This window comes from Chrysemys picta, chromosome 1, assembly GCF_011386835.1.
Source record: "Chrysemys picta bellii isolate R12L10 chromosome 1, ASM1138683v2, whole genome shotgun sequence".
NCBI lineage: Eukaryota > Metazoa > Chordata > Testudines > Emydidae > Chrysemys > Chrysemys picta.
Genome location: NC_088791.1, coordinates 127743469 through 127756960, shown reverse-complemented (window position 1 = coordinate 127756960; position 13492 = coordinate 127743469). Strand labels below are relative to the sequence as shown.

The following is a 13492-nucleotide window of genomic DNA, read 5'->3' as shown; positions in this document are numbered from 1 at the left end:
TCCCAGCCCGGGGCCCTAGCAGGGGCGGAAACTCGCTGCTGTCAGTGGGGATCCTGGCCGCAACACACTGACATAGGCTCTGGCAGTGTTACAGCCAGACTGGGGTCGGCTGCCCCCGGGCTACTTCCACACTCCTCCTCGTAGGGTACCTGGGCCGTACTAGTGTCCTCGGTGGTCTCCACGAGCATCGGTTCCTCCGGGTAGGTAGCGAAGGGTAGGTTTGGCTCCTCCTCAGGGTAACGGGCGAGGGGTAGGCTCGGCTGGCCTGGTGAGTCAGCAGCCTGCTGCTGTCTCCCAAGCGGGAGCTCGGCCACAGACGTCTGCTCTCTCGGCCGGCTTGTTCTCCACTGAGCTCTGCAGGCGGGCTTTTATAGTTCCGGGTTGGCACCGTGACCTCCGAGGGGCAGGCGCCGGACCCGGTGGCTCCGCCCACATTGGTGTTAGGGGAGGTTCAACCCTCAGCGGGGCTGTGGGATATCCCACCGCCTCGCTACACACCCCAAGATTAGAAAATGATCACGAACTTGGAAAGTACTAAGTAAATGTGAAAAAAAAACCCAGGTATAACAAGCAGGTTCTTATACAGTTATGTCGCATCTTACGCGCATTTAACATGCGCGAATTCAGCTTTACACGGTTGGCAAAAACAAAAAACAAAAACAAAAAAAAGAAAAATAACAATTTAAATACTGTACTTGTAGTGCGGGCGATTCCAACCGCCATTACACTCAATATAATTTTGACTATACTCGGTTTTCGCTTTACGCGCTGACTGCGGAACGTAACCCCAGCGTAAGATGAGATAGACCTGTAGTTGACATACTTCCAAGAGTACCTATAAATAGTGAAACCAAGGGGCAGCAGGAAGAGAAGTGTGACGTAAATATTACCCATATATTACCCATTTTTAAAAGAAAGTCTGACAAACCCAAATGAGCAACACAAAATTACCCAATTTTACAAGAACTTGAGAGAATTATTCTAGATGAATGGCCAACAGAAAAACCCAGCATCTCCAAGCATAAAAATGTATTGGGACTCTAGGGATGAAAATGCTGCATAGGGTGCAATTCTGTACATAGGATATCATGTCATAATACTACACAGCCTCAGGTTTGAAATACTAAGCATCATTCGCAGTGCCCACCCATACATAAAATCTGCAATAAATACAAGGAACAGAATGCAAAAGACCCACTGAAACCACATGAAACTCCGACTGCCATTTGTCCAAAGTCAGTGCAGATTTATTTGAACTAAACAGGAAACAGTCTCCAAGGACTACTTCTGATATATATTTTTTTGAACTTCAGCTGTTACATATCAAGTAGCAAAGTTTGCATTACACAGGATTCAAGATGAGTTACTCACAGATGTTGGACCGCATTTTCAAGTGGCTCATTTTAGCAAATCTTTTTGATATATCAGTTCAAGCACACCATACTTCAAGTCCTTACCATGCACAGTCAAGTAAGTGAACAGCAAAAGTAGTGCAATGTAACAAACACCTTGACTAGAAAAGTGCCTAATACATTCAAGAGATCCATATTTAGCATGCCTAAAATGTCACTTAACACCTCAGAATGCCTTATTAAGATCACCAGCTCCAAAGTTCTTGGGCAAAAGATCAAATTCTTAATATCATCTTCTAAAAGTTTTTTTGAGACAGAGTATGTCTACACTGGAGTTGGAGGTGTAATTTCCAGTTTAGGTACACACGCCCATGCTAGCTCGATGAGAGCTAGTGAGCTAAAAATAGCAGTGCATGGGAGGAGGGATGGGCTAGTCCTATTGAGTAGAATCCCATCTGAAACCCATGATGCAGACTTGGGGTGGTTAGCCCTTTCTGCTGCTCTCACTGCTCTGACTACACTGCTAATTTTAGCCCGAGTTGGAAATTACACCTTCAAGTGTGTTGACATACCTGCAGACAAGTAATACTACAGTAGTTAAAAAAAAAGACTATATGCCAGGAAACTGGGGGGAAAAAATACTGTAACAAAAATGCCAAACAGTTACTCCATACTGCAACTGGGAGGGAATATTAGATTCCAAACAGAAAGTGTCTGGCAACATGTCCAGGTAATATCTATACAATCCACATCAAGTTCATCTGTTCTGTTCAAGGAAAGCGCTACAGGATATGGTGCACTGACAGGAGTAACACATGCTCACTCAGCCACTGACAATGAAAAACACCAGGAGCAGCAAACAGGCTCCAGATGGCAGGTCTGTCTCAGCAGCTGAACAGGCATAAGCAGAAAGAATTGTTCTAAGAACAAGTTTCCGTATGATCAGAACTCCACTGAGGTTCAGAGTTAGTGGTTATTGACAGATATATAATAAGACGCAAAATAATCCTCTCATCTGTCAGGAAGTTTGGGGTCACCTACCTTGACTCCACTGTAGAGGTCTCCCTTTGTGTGTTTTGTTAGCTGGCAGTATTCATTTGTAGTTGGTTTTTTTTGTTTTTTGTTTTTTTCAGTTCAAGTTCTAGTTCATTTGATGTGATTGCTTTTTTGAAAGGGAAGGTGTAACAGCAATCATGGGATTCAGGGGATACTGACTTGTGACAGGGGTATAACTTTTGTCAACTTGACCCTGGTTATATGACCCTTCTCAGACTGGCATGAGGACTGTTAAATTGCGTGGCTTTGATCTTCCTCTCTGAGATCCAATGTGTACCCTTAATTCAACTGTTCTTCACTGGACCACAAGTCAGGCATCCTGAAATTAACACTTAAACGGGTTGGTCTTCCACAAGTCTGTAGAGAGCACTATCTGGCTTTTGAACAGCATAAAGAATATGTATATATTCTGCTGACTCAAATAGGTTATATAGTTCTTACCTTGTTGAGTTATTTGGCTGTTGTAGCTGTTTCCCTTAACCTTGGTTCTAAAATCACATTAAGACCATATTGTGGTTGATTGTGGTGATATAGTACGTGTTGATAGAGAAAAGGGAGAACACAGTCTAAGGGGATATATTATTGTCCCTCTCTTTTTCCTAATTTTTGAGGTTAGAAGGTGAAGTTTGCTAAAAGTTATTCAGAGGCAGCTAGAAATTCCTTAAAGTCTGAAAGTGCTTTAATCATTTGACACTGAAGTTAGAGTTGTGGGTACCAAACAGCAACCTTAAAGAAACTATATCCATCCTTGTGTCAATCTTTTAGATTAAACTACTGAAAATGCAAGGAGACAAAAAGACCTGATCCAGAGCCCATTGGAGACAGTGGAAAGACTCCCATTGATTTCTGTGATCTTTGGATTAAGCCCAAAGAAAGGAATTTTTAATATTCTCTCTCAAAATTTCTAATGTGCTCTTCAAAATGGTAAATAAAACATCAGCCATAACGTTATGAAACGCACTAAATTTGCCTGCAAAGATCTCTATCCATCCCTTCCTCGGATGCTGTTGCTTAATTTTAGTTTAGTTTTTTAGGTATATCCATTGCCCATAAGAAATTACGCAGGATTCTTCTTTGGCCTTCATCTGGGAGGAAGACACGTGCAAAAGGATAGGTTTTGCAATAAACTCAACCTAGGTCTAGTACTGCATCCTATTGACTTTTACAGGAATGTACCACATCATTGTAGATTTTACAAATCTATTTTGAAATTAATTTTGTTTAGTATCATTGTCTTGTTAGTATAATATGTATACAGAGGCTTGGAAGGATTTGATTTTTATGAGTGAATGTTGGTAAATATGGATTTCACTATGCACATGTAACACCAACAGACCCTGGCTGGATTGAACCTGGGACCCCCGGAGCTTAGTGCATGAGCCTCTACTGCATGAGCTAAAAGCCATATGGCTGTTAGTTAAGGCTGTAGAGCAGACCCATTAATCTCTCTCTAAGTGGTCTCGGTGCCACTAGATGGGACAGAACACCACACCCAGAAGGTGTGTGGTTTACACACACACACACCAGCAAACAATATATATATTTCCATTGACAATATTTGAAATTTATGGATAGGCAAAGTAAGTAAAATGCTGCTTGAGAACTTATTAGAGTTTGATTTAAGAATGTTTTTATATTTTGACAAGTGATGTTGGCAACTTGCGGTTTAATGGTTATAAAGCTATAACTTTTTGAATCTCAACAGCTACTATCATAAAATAATTATTTTCTGACACACACACCCAAAGTTTGTTCCCCATAACTTCCCACAAATGTGAAAATTTAAACGATAAACATTTTAAAAATGCTTAAAACCCATAATTTTGTGCATCTGTGAAAATTTAAATGGATAGACATCTAAAAAATTGCTTTAAAATAAACAGAGTTATTAACAATCAAAAGTATTTTAAAAAAATTGAATTCTACCAAGCCTATATACACCTTTGTTAACATGGCTAATCCAACATTAGCAAAATTACTGGCTAAAAAGTGTACATCACATAGTCTAATACTTCAAGTTAAAATAACCTATTTTCAGTGGCATCCTTTATTTACTTAGTTCCTGATGAAACAATTCTTTGAATGATGTATGAAATAAAAATATTTAGGAAAAAACAGTAGTAAAAGTAGCCTGTAATTCAAACAGTTGAACTCAAAACCCTGCAGCCACAGCTGAATGATCAAAATATCTATTTAGTATATATGAGCCTTTCCTGAGTGTGGTTTTACTGTGAAAATATGCTGCGATGTATACGTACACTCAAATGAAGTAAACTATAGCAATTATGGAACTTGTAATAATTTCCACAATGGACCATACTAAGTGTAGTGCTATGTTAGCAGTCTAAAAATTAGTCAGAAATTACATAAATTAGATGTGGACTATAGGCTGGTCCAAGATTCCAACACAGAACAGATAGACTGCTCTCACCCCATCTGTCAGAAATAGTTGGCTGAGGAAAATACTGATCCTACATCCCTACTCTGTCTAATCAGGATTTACTTATGTTAATGGAGAACTGAGGTCTTATCAGGCTTTGTTTCCTAAAATCATTTGAAAGCAAGAAGATAGTGTGTTATATTCGCAATTTTTTATTATACTTTTTAAAAATCTGCAGTTAGAATGCAAATGTTGGTAGATGCACACATATAAATGGTATTGACCCAGTGTGGAAGGCACACGGCAAATCCAACATGCCCTGGTAAATTGAAGGGTCACCACCTCCTATTGCCTTTACTTAAAAAGATTAAATTCATTTTAGGTTGTGTTGAGGGACATGTTCTAGCTGAGCTATCCGATAACACCATTACCATTCTATGTTTTCAAAATTCAATTAGGAATTGGATTTTCTTCCTTGACACCAGACAAAGCATTTTTTAACCTTGTTTTTAGTTGAAACTGATGGTACTCAAAGATAACAACCATTATTTAAAGTCACATTGGTGGGCATATAATAATAACTTGATTAAGAGTTATGGGAGGGGCAAGGGGTTGGGACAGTCTAACCAAAGTATTAATGAGATGACCTTATTGTTTTTTTCTGATTTACATTTTATAATAAAAGATTATTGATGACCACAGCTGAGAAGGTTGCTAACATGCTGGCTTAGACTAATGTTCAAGATGAGGTTCACAATATCTTCTGTTTCAAAAATCTCATTCTATGCAGGGTACGATGTATTAACATGCTAAAGGAGTCCACTTCACAAACCAGAAATGAGTCCATTGTATTCTAGAGCTGCACTGAGGTGGAACAAATGGTCCTTCCATCCAGTCAGTGGGGTTCCCAGTTTGTACTATACCATGATTGCAGTTAATGATCATTGTCATGGCTCTCAAGTGGGTGAAAGAAACTTCCTTCTGCTCTAAAAGATAATCAAGGGTGTAGTGGAGGGAACACAGAATATCCTTCAGTTTACCACAACTGACTTGAGGGCTTGTGAAAACTCCTGGACAGACCAGTGACAAAGTGGCCTCTCTAAAATGGTGTATCTTCTGCTCTGGCAATGTGTTAAAGTTGAGCTTAAAAATATTTTTTTTAAAGTCTGTTCGCAGTCCATCTCCGGGTGAATATAATAGTTGGCAGACGTGGTGTTGCTTACAGCAACAGAAAGGAATGTATTTATTTATTCGCTTTTCTAATGCACTACTCCCATAGTGTCTGAGCACCTTGCAGTCATTAATGGAGCAGAATCTCCAGTCTGCCAAGTTCTCTTTGTGCCCTGCTAGTCACTTCCCATGATTCCTTCTGCCCTCTACACTGCCCTTCCTTTTCCCACTCCTCTGTCCCCATTACGTCCTCTCCTCCCACTTCTGTCTGCTTACACCATCTCCCACTATATATATAGTTTAAATAAAAAAACCAAAAGCACCCAAGGAAAATAAAATAAAGAAAACAAAAACAACAATATCCCAAGGAACTAATTTGATATTTGCCATCTCTTTGCTTCCCTGCCCGTTGTCTGGCTTGTCTATTTAGACTGTAAGCACTTTGGGGCAGGGAGAGTGAATGATGGGGGGGGGGAATGGAGTGAGCGGAGGGCAGGGCCTTGGGGAAGGGGCGGGGCCTCAGGGAAGGGGCAGGACAGCGGGCGGAGCAAGCGTGTTTGGGTTTGTGCGATTAGACACTTGGCACCCGGGGCCGGCTCCAGGCACCAGCTTGCCAAGCAGGTGCTTGGGGCAGCCACTCCAGAGAGGGGCGGCACGTCCAGCTATTCGGTGGCAATTCGGCGGACGGTCCCTCACCTCCGCTCGGAGCGAAGGACCTCCTGCCGAATTGCCGCCGCAGATCGCGATCGCAGCTTTTTTTAATTATTATTATTTTTTTGCACCGCTTGGGGCGGCAAAAACCCTGGAGCCGGCCCTGTTGGCAACCCTAGGCTTTTACCATGGCTAGGCTGTGGCCCGCCAGCCAGAGCCAGATCCAGGTAAGACCTGTGCTCAGGCAGCTGCGGGGAGCTGCGGACCCTCCTGCCCTGGGTGGGCAGGGGGGGCCCATGAGGTGAGGACACAGGCCGGGACCTACTCTCGACCCCCACACTCCGGGCAGGTGGAGGGTCAGCGGTGCTCCACAGCTGGCCAGGCTACTGCTGCCAGCCTGGCCAGGAGAGGTGGGGCCAGGTCCATCCACTTTCAAAAAGTGGGAGGGCTATGGCCCCTTGGCCCTCCTATTTCGGCACCCCTGCCTCTGCTCTAAGTGCTACCGCAATATAATTAATAAATAATGATAAAAGTAATCACTAAAATATCACCATGGAGCTTGGGACACTGCTAAACATCATCTCTAAATGATCCTCAGCCTCATTCTCGTTTGAAGATAGGGAAAATCTGAACTTGTCTAACATCTAGTTAAAAAATAGCCCATTTTCTTTCTTCTTCCTTTTCAGAAATAAATAGATTTGGTTGAAATGTAAAACAATGGTTTTGGGTTGAATGAAATTCTGGGATTTTTTAAAATATATTTGAATTTGTTAAAATAAAACTAAAGAAAATTTTCAAACAAAAAGTAATTTCAAACAAACAAACAAAAAAATCCAAACACTGTGTTTCAAAAATGTCTAAACAAAATGTTTAGATTTCTTTGGATTTTTTTTCCCAGAAAGGAAAAAAAATTGGCAAAATCAAAATGAACTAGCAAAACATTTTGGTATAGATAACCCTGAATTTTTTGCTGAAAAATAGTTTTGATTGAAAAAATTTGCCCAACTCTTCCCCTGTGGGGTACGTATTACTTTCTACTGGTTACAAATCGGAAAGCTGAGGTAGAGAGATGAATTGACTTGCCTTGAGCCACAAAGATGGGTTTACATTTTAGGATCTCCTTGCTTGGCTCCCCTGCCTTTTTCTAATACTTATATATTTTGAGATTAGACACAGGTGGTGGGAGGATTTTCTCTCTACTTTATATTGTATCAGAAATCTGGCAATGCATTAAAAAAAAAAAACCTAAAACAACCCAAAAAAACTAAACCCACCACAATTAAACATTCGATTTTCTTTTTATGTTAATTACATTGAGCAAACAATTAAAAGGGGCAAAAACAAATGTAGGACCCCATCATGTACACTGCTCTGTCTCCTTATACTTCATTGAAGTCACCAGGGGTTGAAGGTGCTTTCAGGAAGCTGTCTATGAATAATTGAAATGAATGAACAAACAAAAAAATGCTCTGTGCATGTGCTATTTCAGAACCACTAGGACTAGGGTGACCAGACAGCAAGTCTGAAAAATCAGGACGGGGATGGAGGGTAATAGACACCTATATAAGACAAAGTCCCAAATATCAGAACTGTCCCTATAAAATCAGGATATCTGGTCACCCTAGCTAGGACTGTTGTAAATCCTAATATGAAAATTAAACAGTTTATGAGATTATTTCTATTTTTTCCCCTTGAAGATTTGTTTTGCTTTGTATCTGTTAGGCCACTCAAAAAGTAACAGTCAAAGCTTTGTGTGTGGGCATTAAATCATTTCAGTAACATGCTGTGAATTCCTCTGCAGTAGCAGTATAGGGGTTGGTCACCAAAGGAGGAGGAAAATGATGATGGCAGAAGTTTTGCTGTTGAATGTGAACAGAGAAATCAGAGGAAGAAATGTTATAAACAATAATAGGGCAGTACAAAGTGTTCTAATCCAACTCCAAATGAAGCCCAGGGAGTGTCTTTTGGTGGACTTAATGGGAGTTGGATCAGGGCCTATTCGAGAAGTAAACAGCTGTGAAAAACCCCAGACCAACTTCCCAATCCGGCTGTACACCATCCCGCAACCCTCTCTCAACCAGCCCGCATTCCCCAGCACCTCGCCCTCCTTGCCATTCCAGCCTGCACAGCCTGGCCATCCTTCCCCCATCACACAGTCCTGCATGGTTCCTCTCAGCATCATTCCCTCCCATTTTGGTGTTCCTGCTACACCCCATTCACTGTCTTCATTACATTCATTCCGCACACCCACTGAATACTGGAATGGTGCCAGTCACAATTCTTTGACACATTTTCTGACCAACATATACACAATGTGTAACTCGGTCCATGGGATATGTGCATGGGTCAGTTTACCTGGTCTGATTATAAGGCCTTCTACCTTGGTTTCTACTTAGCTCCCCCCAAAATGTACACAAATGGTTCAAGTGTATCCACTTACTGGAATCTGGTTTATTTCACAAAACAGAACAGCTCAGCTCAACTCAAGTCTTCCAGCCCTCTTCCCCAGGCTTACCTGCTCCTCCAACTAGATTTCACAGCCCCTAAGTCCTCTCAAAACCAAGCCTCCTTCCTAGCTTCACCCAAAACCTTTCCCAGACAAGTCTTCTGATCCTGCTCCCTGCAAGTATCTCCCACCAGATGTTCTACCTGGCTGGTACAGAGTCCCTTTCCTGACCCCAAGTTTCCCTTATCTGTCTGGGCCAGCTCTCTCTTAAAGGAAGCCTCATCGCCAGGTTGCTGTCAAGTGATGCTTTCACCTCACATAGCTGCCAGTCAAGGTCTTGAAATGTACTGCAGGGATGGATGCATGCACTCCAGGCTTGTTACAAGATGCAGCTGGGCACCGTTTTGTCTAAGTATTGGGATTTTAATGAATTCTAAATCATGGATGTCCTTGCTTTCTTAGATAGGTCTTGCAATTTTCATGTTATTTTAATTTAACTCTTGTCATCTGTATATTTTTGTTTTTCAGTGTCCACTGAAGTGATGAGGCATCTTTTCATATATTGAGTTTCAAGAGACATTATCACCTAATTAGGACAAGTAATGATACCATAAAAGCCATTACTAAACTTTGTGAGGATTAAGACAGTATTTGCACGACAGCATGTCAGCTATTTCAAAGTATTCTTTAGAAAAGCCCCTATTGAAATCAATCTACTATGAATATAGTGCTCTGAAATGCCAGTAGTTCCATACTCTTAACAAACTGCACCAAGGTACAACAGAATTTGGATTCAGAGGATTGGTGGGGAAAGGCTGCAGCTTTATTAAGGCAAAATTGAGAGTAAATAAAAGTGAGCAACAATAAACATAAAACAAAAGACCATCCAGCCTCCAGAAAAACCGCTGCTCTAAAATCTACATCTTATGGTCATCTCAGGTTTTAATCAGTATTTATCATCACTGACCAGCTCTACCTGCATCCTAATAAGGATGTATGGACAGCCTTCTCCACTTGAGTCCTATCCTTGTCACGACACACTCGCCACCTTACTGGGCATGGTATTTGTTAAGCCTTCACAAGGTACTACTTTCCCAGCATGCTGGGAATTACTGGTAACTCTTCTCTTCCTATAAACATCCCCAGCAATGACTGGCCTGCAACCCACTTGAAATCTGCACAACCTCCGTGACCTCCTCTCAGTGAACAAACCTGAGATAAACAACATTTATGATCCTGGTGAAATACTTTAATTAACAAATTATCTTGCCTCAAATAGTGCAGCCCGCACTGGCCAAACCCACTGCCAAAGGTACCTCAATCTAACATAGGCAAAAGGACTGTTATATGGCTGGGACCTGCAAGGTATGTGGGCAGCTGGTCACTAGACTCCAGTGCAGCAAAACACTTAAACATGTACATAACTTTTTAAGAAGGAAGAGTATGGGCTATTGACAATGCTACCCTCCTGCTTCTGAATGAATGCATTGCTGTACATAATGTATGTACTTTGTAGTAAGCACTGCCTTCTTCCAAACCTATCAGCTGTTGGTTTCTCTCCACAGGAAGCAGGGAAGCAGCATTCACCTATGCCATTACCGCTGCTGGGGTTGCACATGCTGTCACTGCCGCCTGCAGCCAGGGCAACCTCAGCAACTGTGGCTGTGACCGAGAGAAACAGGGCTACTACAACCAGGAGGAGGGCTGGAAATGGGGAGGCTGCTCTGCGGATATCAGATACGGCATTGAATTCTCCAGGAAGTTTGTTGATGCCCGAGAAATCAAAAAGAATGCACGGAGGCTGATGAACTTGCACAACAATGAGGCTGGAAGAAAGGTATTCTAGATGGGAAGGGAATGGGATAACATGCTCTCTGGAGGGTGGGGGGGTCCTTTTAATTTGCAACTGAACTTAAGTGGGTCTGGTTATAGCGAGCAATGCCCCCAGTCTTCACCCTCCTTCTAGCTTGTCATTCTGCGTCTATCTCAAGGTTATCTGATGGTGTTTAATGCCTATATTTGTTTTACAGATTCAGAAATGAGTTTATGTCAAAGCTCCATTAACTACTCCACAGTTTATGTGCCTCTAACCATTTCTACTTTCTTAGGCCCCCTTCCAAGCTCTCTTGAAATTAGACATGATCTTGCAGGAATTGTCATTGGTAGTGCTAAATCTTTGCATTTTCTCTCCTTGGAAAAAAGCTAGCAAGAGGTAAAGGGGATTGTGGTGGGACATGGAAAGATTTCTATGTTGCTGAACTCCAACAGCTCCAGTAGTTACTCATTCCACCCAAAGGCAAAATGCTGCTTCAAGTATGCCTCTAATCAAATACATATTTTGTAGCAAATGCATAACTGTCAATTTCACATTGGTGGAGTGCATATAACCACATGATCACTAGACAAGTGTTACTTAATCTTTGGAAGAAGACACACACTTAAATGTCTACAATCATGATTTAGCTGCTTGCCAATGAAACAATAAACTTACTGGAATTATGCCAATTTACGCCAGTTGAAGATCTAACTCCACAGCTCCAAAAGTTTGCCTTTTAAAAATTAAAATATGCCCTTTTCCATAATACATCACCACACTCAAAAGAGATTTTGTTAATTTTTTTAAAAATGTTTTCAGCCTAAGAAATAAGGGTACTCATTTTCCAAGATGAAGCTGCTGTATATGAATTGAATGGTATTATGTATTCTACTGCAGGGGTTCTCAACCTTTTTCTTTCTGAGGCCCCGCCAATATGCTATAAAAACTCTATGGCCCACCTGTGCCAAAACAACTGTTTTTCGGCATATAAAAACCAGAGTCGGTGTTAGGGAGTAGCAAGCAGGGCAGCTGCCTGGGGCCCCACAAAACTAATTTGCTCAGGTTTCAGCATCAGTTCCGGATGGTGGGGCTCAGGGCCACAGCAAATCTAATGCCAGCCCTGTTGGATGACCCCCTGATGCCTGCTCACAGACCCCCAGAGGGCCACGGACCCCGGTTGAGAACCACTGTACAGAAAGAGAATTTCAGTCTATCACAGACCAGAAAAAAAAATCAGACATTATTCCTTGCAAATTTCCTTCCCTAAACAATTGTGTGTTTTTGCTGTCTGCTGCTCACTAGCTATTGTATTCCACCCCAGAAGTAGCTCATTTTTGATGGAGGCTGAAGCAATTCCTGTACATACTTTATTTTGAAAGACATATAGTAGCACTCAATCCATGCACAAAACTCTCAGAGGTTGCAATGGGAGCTCTGTACAAAAACTGAGGGCTGAATATGGCCGTAGTTTGTAAAATGCATTGAAATCAAAGGCATTATATAAATGCAAGAGAAAGAAAGAGAAAATGGAGTGAATGATCCAGAGTGTGTAATGGGAACTAGGAATTCGTGAACAGGGGAGCGCTGGACATTTTTATGCCATAGGTGGAATGCGGGAGGCAAATCACCTGGAGTGCATGATGGAAGGCATCCTTAAAAAGGGTAGATCTCTATATGTGAAAGTTGTCCTGACTGGTGGGGGTGAGGAGGGAGGGCAGCCAGGACATGGCCCCAGGCCCAATTGGTGCTGCTAGTCTGGGGCTGGTCGTCTCTTCTTTGCTTCAGCACTTCATGTATCTCAGAAGACATGTATTGGGTTGTACACCCAGAATAATAAAGCTAGTCACTGAATTTCTGAAGTAAAGCACTTATTTGTATTATAGTAGCGTCTAGAGTCTCCAACTGATATCAGGGTCCCATTGTGATAGCTGCATTACACACTCATAGTAGATGGTCCCTGCCTTGCCAGCTTACAATTTAAATAAACAAGCAGATAAAAGGCGTGAGTGGAAGAGACTGAAATGATTGGCCCAAAGTCACACAGTAGGTCAACGCAAGGCCGGGAATAGAATCCAGGGCTCCTGACTCCCAGTTTACTGCCCTATTCTATACTAAACCACACTGCCTGTTCTAATTAAGCAAATAACAATAATTATAATATAAGGTGAAACTTCATAAACACGAGGAAAGTAACCAAAGAACTTCCTAGATTACCAAATGAATACTTCTGGAAGGAATTTTCAGGAAAATACATTTGTACTAGTATTTGTGAGGATTTCACTTTCTGCAAACATTTTGGCAAACTCTAGGAATATGTACCATTAATCTTAACTTTTTGTTAAAAGGTCAAAACAATGACCAGCTCTCACGGTACATCTCAATTAGAAAATAGGTTTCTTGTTTGCTTGCTTAGTAGGGGAAGGAAAGGAAGATCAATTGGTAACAGATATGTAACACTGAATCTTAACCCCCTTGGACTTTTGGGAAGCTAGATCCATCTCTACTTGATTGTTCTAGACGGCAACATGGAATATAATTAATCCCTCTCAAAGTTTGGAGGAAGCCTGGATATGATCTTCATGGCTCAAGAGCTTACCTATTAAGAACCAATATGAATACAA

At 41.6% G+C, this 13492-nt stretch overlaps 1 protein-coding gene across 1 annotated transcript in view; it reads left to right on the top strand.

Moving 5' to 3' along the window:
* The window catches only part of WNT7B (Wnt family member 7B), a 147742-nt gene that overhangs the window by 123075 nt on the left and 11175 nt on the right, over positions 1–13492 (top strand). The window contains exon 3 of the mRNA XM_005299936.4: positions 10621–10892. Within this exon, the coding sequence (XP_005299993.1) occupies positions 10621–10892 (272 nt within the window). The remainder of the gene's footprint in view (positions 1–10620; positions 10893–13492) is intronic.